Source organism: Calypte anna, chromosome 3 (genome assembly GCF_003957555.1).
Source record: "Calypte anna isolate BGI_N300 chromosome 3, bCalAnn1_v1.p, whole genome shotgun sequence".
Classification (NCBI taxonomy): domain Eukaryota; kingdom Metazoa; phylum Chordata; class Aves; order Apodiformes; family Trochilidae; genus Calypte; species Calypte anna.
In genome coordinates this window covers 1,115,581-1,135,286 of record NC_044246.1, presented here as the reverse complement: position 1 = coordinate 1,135,286, position 19,706 = coordinate 1,115,581, and the positions used below count along the sequence as shown (strand labels likewise).

The 19,706-nt window shown below is 47.7% G+C and overlaps 1 protein-coding gene across 4 annotated transcripts in view; it reads right to left on the bottom strand.

Moving 5' to 3' along the window:
* Positions 1 to 17,838, bottom strand: part of ANAPC1 (anaphase promoting complex subunit 1) — a 34,564-nt gene extending 16,726 nt beyond the window's left edge. The window contains exons 1-24 of one of the 4 annotated variants that reach the window (XM_030447715.1): positions 17,405 to 17,838; positions 17,134 to 17,295; positions 16,914 to 16,965; positions 16,620 to 16,723; positions 16,404 to 16,486; positions 15,278 to 15,351; positions 14,860 to 15,008; positions 14,165 to 14,385; positions 12,663 to 12,872; positions 11,989 to 12,084; positions 11,462 to 11,552; positions 11,317 to 11,382; positions 10,349 to 10,486; positions 9,876 to 10,016; positions 9,468 to 9,528; positions 8,785 to 8,972; positions 7,768 to 7,842; positions 6,924 to 7,189; positions 6,333 to 6,424; positions 5,292 to 5,440; positions 3,649 to 3,727; positions 3,507 to 3,552; positions 3,332 to 3,402; positions 3,042 to 3,220 (exon numbers count right to left, since the gene is read on the bottom strand). In XM_030447715.1, the coding sequence (XP_030303575.1) occupies positions 3,042 to 3,220; positions 3,332 to 3,402; positions 3,507 to 3,552; positions 3,649 to 3,727; positions 5,292 to 5,440; positions 6,333 to 6,424; positions 6,924 to 7,189; positions 7,768 to 7,842; positions 8,785 to 8,972; positions 9,468 to 9,528; positions 9,876 to 10,016; positions 10,349 to 10,486; positions 11,317 to 11,382; positions 11,462 to 11,552; positions 11,989 to 12,084; positions 12,663 to 12,872; positions 14,165 to 14,385; positions 14,860 to 15,008; positions 15,278 to 15,351; positions 16,404 to 16,486; positions 16,620 to 16,723; positions 16,914 to 16,965; positions 17,134 to 17,295; positions 17,405 to 17,617 (3,006 nt within the window). In that variant the 5' untranslated portion in view covers positions 17,618 to 17,838. The remainder of the gene's footprint in view (positions 1 to 3,041; positions 3,221 to 3,331; positions 3,403 to 3,506; positions 3,553 to 3,648; positions 3,728 to 5,291; positions 5,441 to 6,332; positions 6,425 to 6,923; positions 7,190 to 7,767; positions 7,843 to 8,784; positions 8,973 to 9,467; positions 9,529 to 9,875; positions 10,017 to 10,348; positions 10,487 to 11,316; positions 11,383 to 11,461; positions 11,553 to 11,988; positions 12,085 to 12,662; positions 12,873 to 14,164; positions 14,386 to 14,859; positions 15,009 to 15,277; positions 15,352 to 16,403; positions 16,487 to 16,619; positions 16,724 to 16,913; positions 16,966 to 17,133; positions 17,296 to 17,404) is intronic. The other 3 variants (XM_030447717.1, XM_030447716.1, XM_030447718.1) reach the window with 3 other exon arrangements.
* Between the last annotated feature and the right edge of the window lie 1,868 nt (positions 17,839 to 19,706).

Genomic DNA, 19,706 nt, shown 5'->3' with positions numbered 1-19,706 from the left:
TTTTCATGAAGCAGAACCTCAGTTTGGATTCCCCCCAGCAAAAAACCTTGGGAAAACCAGGCTACCTATTAAAATAAACAGTCAGTAAATCCCAAATGCTGCTGGCAGCCAGCCTGGGTTTCACCACAGTGCCAGAAGGGTTTTTTTGAACTCACATACCAGAAATAATGTGATCAGAAATAATACACTGAAGCATTTCCCTGCTTAGAAGCACTGTGCAAAAGCTCTCTTTCCATGGAAGATTTACAAAACCCTCACTTAAGACTGCTCTCCCTGGTCATCTACATCACAGGAAAGTAGCTCAGGGCCACTGGCAAGAATGGCAAGGGTGGCATGGTCAGGATGGGATGCAGTGTCATAGAATCATCATGGGTTGGGTTGGAAGGGACCTTAAAGCTCCTCCAGTCCCAACCCCATGGTCAGGGACACCTCCCACAGCCCAGGGTGCTCCCAGCCCCATCCAACCTGGGCTGAGACACTGCCAGGGATGGGGCAGCCACAGCTTCTCTGGGAAACCTGGCACAGGGGCTCAGCACCCTCACACCAAACAATTCCTTCCTCATGTCCAACCTAAGTTAGTTTTAAATCATTTCCCCTTGTCCTCTCACTACACACTCATGCAGAAATCTCAACCCCAGCTTTCTGTGTATGTATGCCCACAATCTGCTTGCCCTACACTGGCTTTAGGCAAGGCTACCAACCTGCATGAAGCATTTTATTCTTAGAGTTCTCCAGAAATAACCTTTCCTGCAGAATATACAGTTTTCTTATAGTCTGACTGCCCTGGGTTGGGCCAGGATAAAGGTGATTTTCTGTCTTGTACTTTTGCTTTCAGCTCAGTCTCTTGTAAGCAGCTGCACTTGCTGAAATGAACAGCAAGTTTCTCAGACAGTGTGTGCTTCTAGGACTGATAACACTTGATGTTTAGAGTTACTGCTGGAGCCTGGTGTGCAGAGCCAAGGACACTGCTCAGCTCTGAGGAACATTTTACCCTCCAGAAGGAATAAAGAGGTCCCACCTGCAGCCTCCTTTGGGGAGGAAGGGACAAGAGAGATGCCAGAACTGACCAAACAGAGGATTCCATCCCATACACCTCAAACTCAGGATAAATCTGAGGGATCACAAGGGCCAAGCCAGATTTCCTGATTTCCTGCTTCCCTTCCTTCCCCTGGCATCCTGGGAGGATTCCATCCCTTCCCCTGCCTGTGCTCCTGATCCATCCCAGCCCATATCTGTGTGTTCCTGCCTCCAGCTCCAACTGCTGCTGACCCCAGGATTCCAGCCTGGACTTTCCCAGGGCTGCCCTGCAGCCTCGGGGGTGACCTGAGAGTTATTGGGGGAAAAGGGGGGAGGAACCTGGGATCCATTTTCCTGTCTATTTGTATAGATTTAGTCATTTTTCCTATTTATCATTCCTGTTTCACTAAAGCTGTGTAGTTTAGTTTCCAACCCATCAGTCTCTCTCCCTTATTCTCTCTCCTTTCTTTATCAGGGAGGAGAGGGAGATTACTAGAGAGCAGCTGTCACTTGGTTTAATTGCCAGGCCAGTGTTAAACCCTGACACTGACAAAGTAATCTGGCCACTGACCCTAGCAGTGGGCCAGTATGCTCCTCTTTCTTTTCTATCTTTCACAGGTTGAGAGATTAATTAAAAAAAAACCAACAACAACAAGGCTAGCAATGATAAATAGTGATATAAATCTAGGAACAAGAAACCCCAGACCTCTCTCTGCACTGGTCATTTTTCCTGCTGTGTATCTCAGACATTCAGCAAGCTGAAAGACAGAGAATCACAGAGACAAGCTGGAACATGGGGTTGTCCCAAGGCTCACACAGGACAGAGGGAGTGCAAGTAAACGAGCAACTGATGAATGAAAACCCATTTCTCTGGATAAATAGGCACCAAATCTCAATAGATAACTGCACCACCCACAGAGCCAGCGTCCGTTCTGAGAGAGGAAACTCCACCCTGCCCTCCTGAGAGATGACAAACAATTTGGTGTCTGAAGATCATCACTTTGTCCTTTTAAGGTAAGGTAAATTCGAGGCATTGTTATAAAGTAAGTGACAGAAATGAAATCTGTCATCATTTTAAAGATTCAGTAATGGTACAGCTGGAAAATCTTCACCAGCAGAAAAGCAAGTGGCTTGTGAATGAGTGGTGGGACATGGGATCTGAACATCTCCTTCATTTGCTTTCCTGCTAAATTAACTCTTGTAGTTAGTGGCAAAGCCTTGGAATAAATTTCATATCACTTCCACAGCTCAGGCAGCAAAAAGGATCTTGACAGAGATGTACCTGAGACTACAAATCCTCTTCCTGACTGCTGAAAAGGCTACAGACAAGCTGCTACCATTAAGTGCTTTTATGCTGGCCACTAGCCAGCTTTCAAGAAAAGTTTGGGCTTCCAGAGAGTCCTCAACAAAAGACACTTAATGAGCTACACCACTGGAAGAAAACCTTTAAGAGACAAACACCACATGCTTTTGGTTTTTTCATTTCAGGATATAAAATAACTGAACCCTTTTCCGAGGAAAAAAAAAAAACACAACAGAAATATGAAAAGTGTATTCCAGAAAGCAATCCAGTTCTTCCCAGAGGAAAGGGAGATGCCAGCCATGCCAACCCAGACTGACAAATACCTGCATCCTCCTCCCTCTGCCATTGCTGTGGCAGAGTCCCTGTATGGAGCCCCAAAATCTAACACCTCCCAAAGGTGCAGCCACCTGGGGGAGAAGGAGGACTTACAGAGGCAATCAAATACCTCTGTAAGCAAAATTTGGGGCACTGAGCCTAAATTAACTTTAAAACCTGTTTTATATTGACAGTTTCCACTGCTATGTACATAATCTTCCTGTGCTGGATGCTGGGTTTTATAATGAAACCCTCATCTAGGTGTAAAACCCTGTGTGTTGTTGGCCTCGGGTTTAAATTCTACACATTTTGATCCTCTCAGCATCAGCAGGTGGTGAGGAAGCTTGTGAAGAGAGTGCTGTGTCCCAGTTCCAGGCCTGTGAAACCCATCAGTGCCCATACTCACAGATTTACCCTTCTGGATGTTCCCTTCACACGCCTGCTTGGACAGGTCCTGGCGCCCAATCAAGAGGCAAACAGCTTCTGGCCAGTCTGAGGCAGGCTGCTCCCTGCAGTGATAGATTGCATCTCTGATGGGAAGGGCCACACCAAAGGGCAGGGACTCCAGATCTCTTAAGGTGAAACCTTAGAATTCATGAGGGAACAAAAGATAATCAGCTGCTTGGTCAAAATGGGATGAAGTGTGGTTCATGTCAGGGTTTGGGGTTGTGGCAGAGGAATCAAAGCTGCTCTTACCAACATCAGTCATCCAAAGCACTAACTTTTCAGCCAGGCTGGAAACAGATGTGCTGTGCCTGAAACTGCACCTGTAAAGCAGAGAGGAATAAATGAGAAGCCAACAAAAGATAGTAAAAAACTCAGCAGAAAAGTCAAAAGGCCCCAAGTTTAAAACAAAAGCCAACAAACCCACCCTGCATACCAATTGTCATCCTGCTCCACTTGCTGCTTCCTTTGTCCTGGGAAAGACAAGGTCACATTAATGCCACATTCTCCAGGCAAAAGGAGAGCACAAGTCACTAGGAGATGTTATGATGGCATCAAAGTGTCATTACCTGATGTAATCTTGTAGAGATAATGGGAGGCTTCGTTACAGACAGCACTCTCATCACCCAGTATGTAGAGAGCCACGCTCTGGAGAGGAGAGACCACAAAACATCCCTGAGTGTGCAGCTTCTGCTGTGCTGCCCCTCAAGGCAGGCAGAAAAATAACTGTAATAGCCTCAAGTTTAGGGTTTGTTATGAAAACTTTGCCAGTAAAAGGAAATAGAAACAACTGAAACAAGTAAATAAACTTCTGCACCTTAGATTTTGTACCTTGGAGTTTAGGAAAAAAAAGAAATCTGAGACAATTAACTGAATTTTCCCTAATAATTGTTTCAAAGTTAAAAACAAAAAGGTCTTCTAAACAGAAAAACGTGTTTCCAGACATCTTTCCCATGCTTCTCACATTTCATTTAACTTCTCCTGCCACACACACACATCTTCTACAGACACTTTTTTCTTTTAAGCAGTTTCCTCCACATCTTGAACATTGGCTACTTTGTGAAGGCTTCCAGTGAGAAGTTGTTGCCCTGTTCCAAGCAGGATCCCCTTCAGCTGTCCAGCCAACGAAATCAAAGCCATCTGCCACCCTCTTTGCTTTTTGGTACTGCCAGACCAGCTGAGATGCCAAAGGAAAAAAAATCACATCCAGATAAAACTGTTTTTTTCCATGAAAATCTTCCACTCAGCTGCAATGCTGACTGCACAGGCAACTCAGACACGGGTGATGCTCCAAGGGAAAGGCTACAGTTGTTCAGAGCTTGAGTGCAGGGACAAATATTAAGCAAAAGCACTTTAAACAGCCTCAGTGCTGCTGCTTCAGACCTTCACTCTCTGCCCCAAAGGACAGGCTGACTCCTGGCAGCTCACAGCACACAACTAATCCTGGATGCCTGGGCCAGAGCAGAGTCTCTGCTCTCTGTTTTTCTCTTCAGCCCCCTCAGGCTCCACATCTCTGCTCCAAACCCCTCTAAGCATTTTTCTCCATAAAATCTTTGTGAGTAAGACAGCAGGGCTGACCAGGAGATAACATCAGCCCTCAGGACTACTCATGTGTGTATTTATGTTGATAGATGCCCTGGCAGAAAGTCGGGAAATTCTCACTCCCCAGATGCAGTTAACTTTGAGTTACATTATTACTCTGCACATGCCACCACTGCAAACCACAAAAAAAACCCCAAACACATAAGCAGTGAAGCATGGGCTACTGACTCTGCACTCCTGAGCTCTCCTGCCCAACCTCAAATACCTCCTCCCACCTGCTTCAAACCCATCCCCACCCTTCAGTAATAATCAAGTCATAAAAGAGCAGATGAGGCTGCAGGGATTTCCCCTGGGGAGAGGCTGACACCAGGCAGGGCACTGTGCTGCAGGGATACTCAAGAGTATTTCTTGCAGACAGATGAGGTCCACTTAGCACAGAGATGCTTTAAGCTCCAAAGAGAGCTCCAGCTCTGCCCAAACTCTTACAGCTCCAGCAGAGTTATTTATCAGAGGCTCAGCACCCCTCCAGTCTGCTCCACACATCACAATCAAACCCTCTGGCATTTGACTTCCCACTGGGGACACCTCACTTGCAGGAAATGAAGCAGCTGGGGCAAAGCCTGGCAAAGCTGACAGAACAAAACCCACATCTTTGCACCAAAGTACCCACCAGTACCACCAGTTTGCTCCTCTCACAGATTCCTGGTAAGTAAGGGTAAGGCTGCACTCCCTCTCCCTTCAGGCAGGAACTCAGCCACTGAAAAATACTTGGAGGCTCAGCAGAAAAGAATGAGGGATGGTGCATGAAACCTGTTTGGACTTAAATCATATGAAGAGCAATGACACTGAGTTCAGGGCAAAGGCACAGCAATTCTTCACAATTCCAGCACCTCTTGTAATGACAAAAATCAAGAGTATTTCCCCCAAAACTTTACAGATCACACCTCCTTTCTGGAAGGATGGAAGTTTAGAGCTAGGCAGTAACAACAACTTGAGACACCCACCTGTCTTTCAGGAGCAAAAATTATCTCAGCCCACAGTGGAAAGGAATAAGCTTAATGAGTAATTCTCAAAAACCTCACTGGAAGAGCCTTGTAACTCCACACCATTAAATGGTCTCTCCCTGAGAGGGCACCCTGGCTGTGAGCTCTTTGTCCCCCCAGTCCACAAACATCAGTACCAAGGCCTGAGCAACATGGTGAGATTTCTTTTCTTGGTCAGGAGAAAGAGCAGCTTATCTTCCATGAGTAGTGCACTTCAGCTGGCAGGACACTAACCAGGTGCACAGACAGCACACGGCTCTTTTTTTAACTTTACATTTTGTGGTTTTAGCTCTGATTTAGTTCTTATGAACTGAGAGCCTGCCAGCCTAGCAATACTTTCCACAGGAGGCACATCTCACGACAGGGCTTTTGCACAGTTGTGTTAACATTTCTCAGCCAGCCTGAGCTGGGAGTTTGCCCAAGTGAAACCATCCTGCCCTCCCAAGCCCTTGCTCTGTGGAGTGTCCATCCCATGAGGCTCCAGCTCATGACTTCACCATGCTAATTAAAACCTCAGCACTAGGAGTGGAGTTTTGAAGTTTGGGATTGAGTCCTGACCAGCTGGGAGTGCCCCTGACCAGGGGACAGTTACCAACATGCAGTGCACACACCATCATCATCATCATCATCACTGAATATTCAGCTTATTCACAAAGCCTCAAACTCACCTTGATCAATCACACAGGTCTGCCTGGAGGTTTTTACAAGGGCTGGATAGTCTCTGTAGTAATAATCTATGTAAGTTTCAAGTTTCAAGTCCCTTGAACAAGAAAGAGGTGAATATTAGCAGAAGGAAAAAGACAAAAACAACTCCACCTTTCTGTTTTCTATCACTTTGTTCTGTTGGGTTTTTTTACTGTCTGTGTACACCTTAGATATCAGGAGGCAAGTGCTGACTCCCTTAACTAAGACCTCTGATGGGCACTGCCCATTCCCTGAGCAGTGAATCTGTGTCTTTAATGAATGTTTCCACTCAAATTCCACTTGTCCCAACTAGATAACCTCTCTGTGGAGACACCAGAACCACCAAGAACACCTGAGAGCTGCCATGAGCTGAGCTGTGACAACAGAGCAGGAGAACCATGACCCCAGCAAAGGCCACTGCTGCCAGAACCATGGGAGAGATCTGCTATGTCAAACACCTTTAAGGATAACAGGGTCTTAAACATTCAAAATAAGGGAAAAGTCTGTTCCTCTGTGGCCTCAGATTCCCCCTAAAAGCAAAAAAGCCCACACTGCAGTGTGCCTGTGGGCAGTACCTGGCCAGCTGCACCAGCAGGACAACAAGGGCACGAATTCCTTCTCCCATCAGACTGTTCAGTTTGAGCTCCTCGTAGATGAGGTGAAGAACAAAGAAAACAGCAGGAATGTGGGTGAAAAGGAGGGTTGAGGAATCCAAACTGAGGCTCAGTGGAAAATCATCCTTCAGAGGCAAAACTTCCAGAGGTTCCAATCGTAAAGCTTTGGCAACAGGGTGGGACTCAAAATTCCTGTGGTAATCAGAGCTCAGGAGATATTCCCAGTCCTGGACCAAACACAGAGGGAAGAGAGGCAGAGGTTCCAGAGTGAACATCACCCTCCAGCAAGGGAACCCTAAGGCAGTGATGCAGAGATTTTGTTCCCATAAACCAAAACAAATGTGATTGTTTTATGGTAAATCTGCTGCACCCTGCAAGCCACAGAAACTCAATTAAGTTTCCTGCTTTTTTAGGCTATAATTTTATGCTCCTGAGTTGCTAAAGGTGCTGAGTAGCTGTGGGAGTGCAGGGAGCTTCATTTTAAAAGGGTGAAGCATCTAGGAAAGATTTGGCATCGTCAGAAGAGCATCTGGGATTGCTTTGTGAGCCACACTAACCTCATTCCTGAGGCCAAGCTACTTCTCTGGAAGTGAGAACCCTGACAACCAAGCTCACACGAGGCAGCCACTGCACAGGGCAAAACAACTCCTCTTCCCCCAAAGGCTTGTAATATTGGATGAGCTCAGATGAAATGCAATACTCAGAGGGTGTCTCCTCTGGTTTGCCTTTTAAAAAGACCAAAACAACAAACCCACCCTTCCCAAAGCTCCTATTTGTTAAAAAAAAAATAAAATAAATTTCTTACTTCATCTGATCCTGTTTCTGATGGTCTAGCCTTCTTCGGAGCAATAACTGGTGAAAGTGATCCTTCCAAATCAAGCTGCAAGCAATAAAAAGAATTCAATAAATAAAAAGAGCTCAATAAACAGCTCATTATTGAGATTCCCAAGGTTGCACAAGTGAAGCAGCTATCACAACACCTGAATCCAAACTAAGGATCCCATGACATTGCTTTAGGTACTTCCATATAATTTGCTTTTATATAAACCACGTCCAGCAACTCAGGTTTTGGGTTGGTTTTTTTTTCCTCTCCACAGCTAGTTAATGCAGTGTATGGTGCATGATTTCACAGTTTGACTGCCCAACATCTGGTATTTACTAGGACAGAGGAAATCCTGTGGATGAGCTAATGCCAGCAATGGAGATAGCCTGGAGTGGCTTTCACTTCAGTGCTGCACACTCACTTGCTAGCAAGAAACTGGCTTACAGAAAACTCCAAATAAATCCAGTAAAAGGGTTGGAATAAAGCAGAACTTTAAATGTTGCCATTAAAAAAGTCCATGGAAAATCCTCTTCAGGAAGCAAGAAGCTGAGCTGTGATTTGTGTTTCTAGCAAAAACAGATTTAACATGGGTTCATAGAATCATAGAATGGGCTGGGCTGGAAGGGACCTCAGAGATCATCAAGGTCTCTGATGATGAACCACTGCTGCTGCATCAGCAGGTTAGGTGCATCAAACCTTTAATGTATCAGTGTTAGTCACAAAACAGAGTAAAATCTTGCTAGCTTATTTTTATTTGACCAAAACAGTTGGTGGAAAGTACTTTATACAAATTATTTCATCTATTTTTAGTCTGTGTAAACACAGACTAAAATCCATGCCTAAAATTTAGCAATGTAGAACTAACCTGGTGGCATCTTGCTATTTAAGACAAGACACAACCCATTTCTGACACAATTCTGTGCCTCTCCAACCATTCTGAACCTTGAAAATCATCAGCAGTGTTCCCATAGCCAGGAAAACAAACTGGAGTTTGCTTACATTACGTGTCCAGGAGAGCCTCTCTGTGTTGTAACCCATCATAGTCATGAGACATGTTACAAATAGATTCCACTCTGAGTGATAGCTTGGTCCTCCTGGGGCATTGTAGGCATTGTACCACTTGACAAGCATCTGTACTGCTACCTCCTTGGGCAGGATGGCTTTGATGCCTTGCAGACATCTTTTTACTGTTAGAGAAGTGGAGAAAAAGTCCAATAAAGATGTAGGTGTGCTTCCCATCTCACCTCCTGGTACTTACAACACTCAGTGCTATAAATCTCTACAGTTCTTGGACCTCCTTTCAACCCTCCAGCAACTCTTCCAGTACCACCCAACCTCCAACAGCCACTCTTTGAGTCCAGCTTAAACACAGCCCCTCTAACTCACCACAAAAAGGGGGGAAAAAAGCTCTTTTTTGCTCATTTCTGACCCCAGCTTGTGTCTGAACAGCCATCTCAGCCCCTTCTCAAGCACAAGCATACACAATGGCAGAGAGCAAAGCAGCTCAGGAACAAATGAAGCTTTTAGCACACCTAAATACACGGCAGCAGCTCTAGAAGGTCAGCTAATAGAGTTTGGAACATGTGGTGCTGAATCACTGCATTCAAAGCTTCACAGAAACTGTTTAAAAATGAACCCTTAAAAGTGGGGGAAGGTCTCATGGGATGGGTTCTGTTCCATACCCAGCTCTGAAGTGGCAATCTCAGGAATTGTAATCCGAACCATGGTGTTATTGCTGAGTTCCTGCAAAAATACAAGGTAAGGGTGAAATTATGAAATGCTTGAAGCCAGGGGCCTTTCCTGCTGACTCAGAACCACTTATCTGTTAAGCATATTCCTAATTCCTGGCTATTTGCTACCCTGAAGATTTGTACCCTCAGGTGCCAGCTCCATGAAACAGATCTGGAGCAGAATCCCACGAAGGAATCAAGGAAACTCTCTGATTTCTGGAGTACTCCAGAGAGAGAGGAATGTGGAGCCAGTAAGGCAGGTGTGGTATTTCACTGCCAGCAATGGTTCACTGTGCAAGAGAAGGAAACCTGAGCCTTGCTTTGCTTTGCTAATGAAGGGCTGACTCAAATGACACCCACCAGAGTTACCCTGTTGTGGACAGGATCCCTCAGAGCATGAATGAATGTCCCAAGCTGCTGAAAAGTGCAGTCTTCCACATAAGTGGAGTCATGAAGTTTGCTGGAATCCCTTATCTCTGGAACTGGTGACAAAAGCACGCCCTGAAAAGTGGCAAAAAGCATTGCTTAGTGTTGTTAAAATAAAAGGATCTGAGCAAAGGAGAGCTAAAACTGACATTTTTAATGCACTGGCAAGTATTTTGAAAACTCTACTGTAAATATCTTCCCAATCTCTGCCTCAGGTGTTCTACAGAAATCAAATCTATAAATAGAGCAGCACTAAACAGATCTCCTCTAAACAATCTTTACTGTGGAGCTTTATGGAAGAAAACCAAGAATTAGCTCCAAAAGGTACTGTGAAAGCTAAAATCAACCAATCATTTGGAGCTGTTCCAAATAAACCCTTCCCAAGGAAGGATTTCCTTTCTCCTCACCTCTTCCAGGGGCCCCAGGTGCTTATTCAAAGGTTTGGATGGAGTGCTGACACTATCCAAGGGAGTGCTTGGCCGAGGCATTTGGTTGGACATTGTCAGGGATGGAGCAGGCAGCCCAGGAATGAAAACCTTCCCCACCTTTTGGGGAACAGATACAGGGAAAAACAAAATACTTGGGTTTCATGGCACAGCTTTGCTTACATACACAGACTTTATCAGGCTTTAACATCTTAAAGAAGTTTTAAGAGAAGTGGCTATGTACTAAAACTGAAGTCTCTGGAGAGATGATTGAAGATGACTTCATGTAATTACTTCCTTCGTGTGGTGACACTGGAAAAACTGCCCTGCAGGCACTGTGCTGGACATGGTTGCTACAGCTCTGCTCCCACTTACACTGCTATAGGGCTTCACTGAGAAAACTCTACTTTCAGACACCATACTGGGGTTTTTATATATATATCTCTATATTTATATATAGAGATAGATAGATAGATAGATAGATAGATAGATAGATAGATAGATAGATAGATATCTACATACACACATCAGTGTCCAAGGTTTCTGCAGAGCAAGAGAAAGCATAAGACACCTCTGCAAAGTTCAGGAAACAATTCTGGGTGAATTGTGTCCATCCTACTAACAGCCCTTTGTAAAGAAAAATAATTTCACATCTAAAACTACCTGGCATGGTACAGAGAAGTTTTTAGGTTTGTTTTTTTTTTTATTTTTTGTTCAGGAACTGTTTTTGTTTTCCATATTCTTGGAAGTTCTCTTCCTTTGAAATCATTTTATTACTTTAGGATTTTACCATCAGCAAAAAATCACTTGGTGTGTGAGCCCAGCCACCTTCCCAAGCAAATCCCAGCAGCAGACAGGAGTCTCAGGTGATACCTTGTAAGGCATGATGCACACAGGGTCCCTCTGTACAGCCCAGACATTTTTTGGGGGACAGAAAACCTGTCACTTACCCGAACCACTCCAGAATACAGCACCAGGTTCCCAGTGCTCTCCAGAACCAGCAGTGTATCAATGCCCTGCAAAAACCCAGCAGCACAGTCAGCTTCTGAAATACCTGGGTGACAGGCAAAAAAAGCAAGATGCAGAGGTCCACACCTGCACTGGAGCTGCATCCTTTGCTTGGATGTTGGTAACAGAACCAAAGATCAGATGGGACTTATCATTGCTCTCTTGGAATTTTACACACCTAAGAGAGATGTGAGAAAACAACAGGAAACATCAAAGGACTGTGCTGCCTGTTGCAGAGAGAAGACAGAAAATTAAACTGGTGTTACATGGTACAGTCACTTTTATTGTGGTCTGTCTGGTTCCTTCCTCTGCCTGCTTTAGCCTGCCAGTCAACTTATTTTTACTCTGCTAAATCTAATTAAAACCTCTAAGATACTTGTACAGGGTAAAGATGAGGCTAAATAAGAATACCATTGGAATTAGAATGAATTTTCTCTTGCAGCTTCAGCTTTATTTCAACAGCCCAAATCATCCATGCCACCAGTTACACACATATATATACACATATATATTCCTCACCACAGAGGACTCACTATGATAAGCTCACATCTAGCTGCTCATTTCTAGAGTGCTGTCCTTTGCTCTCCTCCTGACCCCAGGAGAGGGATGCTCACCTCAGCTGGAGCTGGGATTCCACTAAAAAGCACAGGAATTTCTGCCCACAAAGGTCAGTGGTAATAAACACCTTTGATGCTTGGGAATTCTTCTCTCTGTAAGAGACACAATGATCAGAACAGTGCTTGGGCTGCCATGAAAATGTCAGTGAAGGCAAACCCAGTGTGCAGGAGGTGTAGGGTCCCTTCAGCTTCCACCAGCAGAGCAGAAGGTGACAGTCTCAGTTCCAATCATTGCTCTTGAAACTGATTTTCTAGCACATCTTACAGGGCTTTGTTCTGCTGATCATTCTCAGGGTTTATGCTTGTTTTCCTCCTTAGGCGGTTACACAGAAAAAGAAATACTCCCCTGAAGAAAACCAGAAAAAACAAACCCAAAGCAATGACCAAGCTAGAGCTCACTTTGCTTTTGGGATCTCATGAAACCATTCCACAGGTCAGGGGGTTACACACAACACAGTGGGTAAAAGCCCTTTTCAAGAGAGCTGCACACTTAGTGAGCATCATTTTCCCCCCAAAATAAGGCAGTGCAAGCCCACGGATCTATTTTGAGGCAGCAGCACTTGCAGGAAGCACACTGTAAAATCAGTTCTCTTTTTTTTTTTTTCCTTTATCCCCTCACAGCCCCCCAGTAGAACCCCAGACCTTCTCCCACCCCAAGCCAAGTGCCTGACCTCATGCTTGTGATGGTTTCTGTCCACAGCTGATCCATACAGAGCTCAGGAACAATTGGTTCAGTTTCTGGCACAAGGAAGGACTCACTGGATGTGCTGTTTGGGGAGTGGGTGATGTTGTGCCTCTTTGGGGACTGAGCACTACTGGAGAAGTTGAACCTCTGCACTCCTGAGAAGGAATGGACCCCCAGGGCAGGGGAATGGGAGCGGCTGGGAGCAGAGAAAGAGAACACTGCTGAAAAATGGACTTTCAAAACCAGGTGCAGAACCCCAGGGAGCTCATACACTGGTAAAAGACATCACCAAACAAACCAGAACCACCCAAAACCAGGACTGGTTCAGTACTAGCTTCCTTTAGCAACACACCCCAGCACAGAACAATAAGTCTCTCATTAATTTCCAAGCATTTCTGTCAGAATCCAAAGCTTCAAGAGACAGAAAGCCAACGTTTTAAGTTGTGTGGCATATTCCACCAAAAATCTCTCCTGACCTCTTCCCTCTAAATGTGGCTTTCTGTGGAAAAGCTGACTGCAGACACTCCTGGGAGTCAGGAGACCTGCAGACAGTCCCTGAGTGCCCTGCAGCCTGCCTGTGTGATGACAGAACAGCCTCTGGCTCTTGCAGTCAGTTACCCCCCGTGCTGCAGGGATCACAGCACACCAAGTGTCATCCCAAGAGGGCTGTGACACCTGCACCTCAGAGGGACAGACCTGTAATCACAGAATGGCTTGGGCTGGAAGGGACCTTAAAGGTCATCAAGATCCTACCCCCTGCACGGGCAGGGACACCTCCCACTAAACAGACACTGAGGAAATGTTAGGCTTTGAAAAACAGTAAATTGACAAGCCTGAGAGAATCTTTTGAATGTGCCCTCAAAGAGCCTCAAAAAGCTCATTTAAACAGCAGGTCTGGAAGGAATGCCAGTCCCAGTGGGACAGCATAACTGTCTAAATACTGCTTTTAAGGCAACAAACTAATAAAATTTAGTTATATTAAATCACAATCTTCTGATGGAGCTTCCTATTAAAATCCTGAAGAGCTAGTGAAAAAGTGGGAGAGTGAGTAAAGAGCCTTGAATGGCACAAATGAGTTGCAAAATTTAAAACACAGAGTTTTCAAGAAGGATTTTTAGGTAAAGCAGAATTCTCTAGCAAGTAGTAAAATGGAAATCATGTTTTAATAACCTGGATTTCACAAGTGTTAAGCTGCTGCTTTCTTTTTGAGCATTCTGACAGTACTAAAAGCCAAGGAGATGGTGTGAAGTAACCACACTCCAGAGAGAGGAGGTGCTGCTTATTAACATCAGGACCTCCCAACAGGACTGGGTGCTGTGCCACCCAAGGTCTGCAGCTCAGCCAGTGCCACCCCTGTGTGTGATTCTGACCAAGGTCACTGCAGCCATCTCCAAAAGGCAGAGACAGAGGGACAGCACCCCCAGGTGCCCATCCTTTCCTCAAGCTTCTAAAGCTCATTCCTGTGGCAGCCCCTACCCAAGCACCCACCTCAAAGCAGCCATGTTGGAGATGGATGGGGAACGGGACTGGATGCTGGGGGAGGAGACAGATCTGCTCTGGCTGTGGAGGGAGGAGTAGTTCTGGAAAGGGGAGCCCACGGGGGAGTCTCCTTTGGAGAGGCTGCGGAGGTGAGCAGTCAGGGAGCTGCTGGTGCCCAGGTGAGGGGGGGTGCCCATCTGCTCAGAGAACTTCAGCACCGTGTTCTGCTCCTGGAGGGGAGGAAAAAAGAGCTGTCTCTGCACAGCCACAGCCAGGAGGATGCTTAAAACTGCTTGTTTCATCAATAAGTGTTAAAAAGTTGATGTCTAGGGCAGGTGTGCAGCTGAACTGGTTATTCCTACCAACCAGGCTGCCTTGGGGTGACAGGAGCACCCCTGTGGTTTGCAGGGCAGTAAGTTGTCACTTGTCCTACACAACACAGGGGTCTGAGCAGATAAAACCTTCTAGGAAAACATGAGGAGTGTCATGCCAAGCACATCACACCATCTTGGGATTTCCTCAGCTGAGGTACAGGCAAACACATGAAAGAAACTCTTTCAGAGAAACCACACACACCAACAAAGATCTCAGGAGTAAAAGGAAGCAGGAAGCCCAAGCATTTCTTACACACACAGCCAGGAGGGGGTGTAAACACAGACACAATTATTGTTAACAATGCTATTTAGGTGACAATGAGTGAGTACCTCTGGCTTTACTCTCCGAAGAGCCCAGACAGTGTGTAAGCTCTGCACAGAGTCATAGGTCATCACCAGGGAGGGGTCAGCACTGAGGAACACGATCCTCAGGGTGTGATCAGCAACGTACTGCACTCTGCCAGAGCCAAACACCCCTGCTGAAGAAGCACCTCACTTCAGTTACACACAAAGCATCACTTCCACAGCTACCAGAGCTGCATTTATAACCCCCCTCCCACTCCTCTGTAGTCTGGGTTTCTCTCCTGAGCAGCTTCCCTGCTCACAGAGCAGCAGAATCAGCCCACTTCTGAACTCCTGAAGAGTGATTTCTGGCAAATCTGGGGATACCAAGCTGCCCAAGTGACACACTGAGCATTTGGTGCCATCGTGGTGGACCCCAAGTAGCACATTTATGGTGTGAACCTACCTCCAGACCTCCAGACCAGAGGGGTTATCTCATCCAAGGGGTGCAGCATGCTGAACAGAGTAGGTAAAGGTTCTCTAGGAAGAAACCAAACAAAGCCTGTTCAAAACAAAATGCATAACTGTCCTCTCCTGTAGCTGGTACAGGTGCTGCCATCCCAACACAGCTCCTCAGGCCTCAAGCAATCAGAGCCTGAACAGCAGAGACATCCATTCTGTTGACAGAAGCTGGTTGGGCTAACTGGGTCAGACAAAGGCTGGAGTACCAACCAGAACGATCAGGTCTGGGTTTACACCTCAGAGCACTTGTAAATAACCCCACCTGGTGGCCACACCACAGATTTTGGTGGCCCGAGAAAACAGAGCAGCATCAGCTGAGTGCAGAGAAGGGAGAGGAGAGAAAGTCCTCAAGCCAGACTCAGCTTCAGAATTCAGGTTCTGCAGGCCCAAGGCAAGCAGCCAGCCAGCAGCTCCTCTGCATCCACCACAGAGCAGCAGCTGAGCCACCAGCTGTGGTGGCAGCAGCCAAAGGAGATATTTTCCCAGAGGGACAGCTTGGTCAATCACCATTTTTGCAATACACCCTCTTTAGGACATTTTCAGGCCCTCCATTCCTAAACCCAGCTCCTCAGAGGACTACAGAGCCACAAGAGCCTGGAATGGACACATAAAGCAAGAGAGGGAGCAAGGGGCTGTACTCGGGCTGCTCATCAGCACAGCACCCAGCTCCTGCCTCTGCTTCTCAGCTGTATGCACAGGGGCTCTGCTGCTCACAGGATGCTCCACGCTTCACATCCTGCAGCTGAGAGAGAAGTTTTCACTGACAATCCTTCAGTGAACCTCCCAGCCACTCCACCACAATCCCCAGGACAAACCTTCATGAAATCAGGTTACTAACACCCATCCTGTGCTTCCCATCACACATCAAAATCACCATCACTCCCAGCTCGTTCTTAACACAACAGCAGAGGAATATCATGGGTTGTCAGTCCCCAGCCCCTTCCTGCTGTTAACCTGACTTCCCCCACCCTCATCACAAACACACAGATCCTCTACTGCTCTTCAGCTCTTGCACTCCTGTATTAAATTACCAGTCTGTAACAAAACAGTCAGAGCCACTCACTCCATACCTGGGTGGGCTGGGAGGTACCTCATGTGAAGAACTGCTGCGTTCAAATAACAACCCGTACTTGGTTGGCCAGACATTTGCAACCTGAAAAGAAAATTACAGGCAGATTTATGCCCCCAAAAATATAATCAGTGCTTTACTCACGCCTCCCCACTCCAGCAGGGTGAGCAAGCAGACAAGAAGCCCACCTGTGGGCAAAAAAAAAGACAGCACTTACCTGAAAAGGCAAAGCAGCAATGTAATCCTTTCCCTCTATGCTATGCACATTTATACAGGAATTCTGCAATATGCAGATACATTTCTCTACTATTTCATCACTGCCTGAAAAGAGAAGGGGAAAAAAAAAGAAAAAAGTACACAGTGGAATTTCTGTCTTTCCTTAGATACAGAAAATGTAAATGTCAGGTGGAGGGGCTGTCTTAACACAGCAGGTTTTGGTAACTAAACTTCTCATGCCAAGAGAGCTGAACTCAAAGCATTTCTTTGGTGTTGCATCAGGCAGGAAACTCACCATCTGCTTTTTCAGATTTGTCCCGGGGTACAGTGAAGTCACACCACAGAGCCTAAAACCAAACACAGCCTAATTAAATTACTTCTGAACAAGGAGCTGGTGCCACCACACAACCCCACCTCCCTGTATCTCCCAGAGCAACCCCACCTCAGAACAAGGTTTAAAACAGCCCCTCAGTAGTTTTTAGCTCTGCAGCTGCCACCTCCCCACCTTTTCCTACCTGCAGAACAGGGCTGTCCACAGTGAAGGCCTTATACACAGTCGACACTTGGTTTTTACTCCCTTTGCTCCAGATGACCATATTGCTGGCCACATACAGCTCCTCGTCGTAGTCCACCTCTTCCCCGACATCACCGACGCCTTTCCTCAGCTGCCAACTTTCCTGAAAAAAAAAAACAAAACAAAACCAAAACCCAAACCCAAGTTATTTTAAGGACAACTTAAACTCCGGGTGCCGAACCCCCGTTCCCCATTCCCCATCCCCTTCCTACCCGCTGCCGCTCGTGGATGGTCACCTCCCGCAGGGACCCCACCAGCCCGGCTGCCCCGTCGGAGGAGCAGAGCTCGGAGGCGGGCTGCAGCCGCCTCAGCTGGAGGGTGAGGGCGCTGGGGTGGCGGCGGCAGTGGTCGCGGCCCCGGGGGGCGAACTCCTGCAGGTCGCCGGCCGCTATCATCGTCGCCCTCTCGTCAGAGTGGTCCGACATGGGGGCCCGATATCCTCATTATTTCTGAGACGGACGCGCGCACACACCCGCCGCCGGGACCGGGTCTCCGGCTCCCGCTCTGCCCCGGGGAGATGAGGGGAAGGAGAACGCGGCAGGGAGCGGCAGCGGGGATGAAGCGGGCGCGGAGCTCGGCGGCGGCAGCGAGCGGCAGCGGGCGGCAGCGCCTCAGACGGGCGCGGCCATCTTGGAGCTCCCGCGCTGCCCCGCGGCACCGCGCGGGGGGCGCCGGGAGGGAAATGGCGGCGGGGGACGGCAGCTAACCTGAGGGCTGTGCAGTCACCTCAGGGGCTGTGCAGTCACTGCAGGGGTGCGGTGTCACCTCAGGGGGTGCAGTGTCACCTCAGGGGGTGTGCAGTCACCTCGGGGGGTGCAGTCACCTCAGGGGTGCGGTGTCACCTCAGGGAGTGCAGTCACCTCAGGGGGTGCAGTCACCTCAGGGGTTGCAGTGTCACCTCAGGGGCTGTGCAGTCACCCCAGGGGTGCGGTGTCACCTCAGGGGTGCAGTGTCACCTCAGGGGCTGTGCAGTCACCCCAGGGATTGCAGTGTCACCCCAGGGGTTGCAGTGTCACCTTAGGGGTTGCAGTGTCACCTCAGGGGTGTGCGGTGTCACCTCAGGGGTGCAGTGTCACCTCAGGGGTGTGCAGTCACCTCATGGGTGTGCGGTGTCACCGCAGGGGTTGCAGTGTCACCGCAGGGGTTGCAGTGTCACCTCAGGGGTGTGCGGTGTCACCTCAGGGGTGCAGTGTCACCCCAGGGGTGCGGTGCCACCTCGGGGTGGTGGGAGGTGTCCCTGCCCATGGGGTTGGGACTAGATGGCTTGGATCTCTCTAAGGTCCCTTCCAACCCCAAGCATTCTGTGATGAGTGTCCTGTAAGTCTCTGAGGCTTGTGACAAAATCCCCCCCAGCCTTTCCAGCCAGGGACGTATTTCTGCAGTTCAGGGCTTCAATGGCTTCTTGCCACGGTGCTCAGGACACAAACAAACAAACAATAAATAAGTAAATAAAAATACTGCCCTGCCACTCCGCTGTCACCAAGAGGCACGTTGTGACAGACCAGCAGCCATGTCACCAGATGTGTGAGCAGCGTGGCTTCCCGGGAATCTCTGTTCCATGGACCTTTACCAGGTTCCACGGACCTTCACCAGGTTCCACAGACCTTCACCAGATGAAAAGCCAACTCCTGAGGCCCCAGAGACCACCACCTGAGGTGGAACTTCTCCTGTGTCACCCCCCTTCCCTCCTGGATGGCTGCAGGGACTCCAGGCTGAGGCTGCCCAAACCTTTGCAGATGCACCCCTGATGGCCAGCACAGAGTGCCAGGCAGTTATCCTGGCTTTTTCTGAGCAGAACTGCCCACTTTTCCCAACAGAATGACCCCTTGACTCATGTGTCTGTATAATTAAATGTCACCCAGGTGTAACCGGGCCGTTTGCATTCCCCCACCCTTGGTTGTGGCTCAGCCCTGGTTGTGGTCTCACAGCAGAATGTGCAGAATGAGCACTCTGGGACGTTCTCAGCCCCCAGACCTGTTGGGGCAATCAGATTATTCTTTTCAGAACAAGTTCCACTGGTGAGATCAGCACCGTGCTGGTGAGCTGCCCGTCTTGCAGGCACTGGAGCATCTGTGCCATGCAGAAGAGGTGAACAAGCTTCCCCTGCAGCCCCTCCAGCCATGCCCAGGTTGCAGAACGAGCTCTTTTCTTTACCTCTCACCTCTGTAATTGCTCGCTGAACACCAGGGTGTTGCTGGCTGCAGGTCACAGCCAGTTTCTAGCTTGCAGCACAGTGCTGTTCCTGCAGCAGCCTCTTTCTTCCATGGACAACAGACCAGAAAATGCCTTTTCTTTTCATGCTGCGTGTTGGGGTTTTTTCTTTTAATTAGGACCTGTGGTGTGAAGTGCAAAAAGGAGCCTGTGTTTTTCCAGCAGGCATTCATCACAGAACAAACCTGCATGAAGCAGGAACTGGAAGGGTAGTGCACTCTGATGAGGATGATTTTATTTTTTTTTCCCCCGAGGTGTTAGTTTCACATGAGAAATCAAAAGAGGAGGGAGAAGTTGTGACAG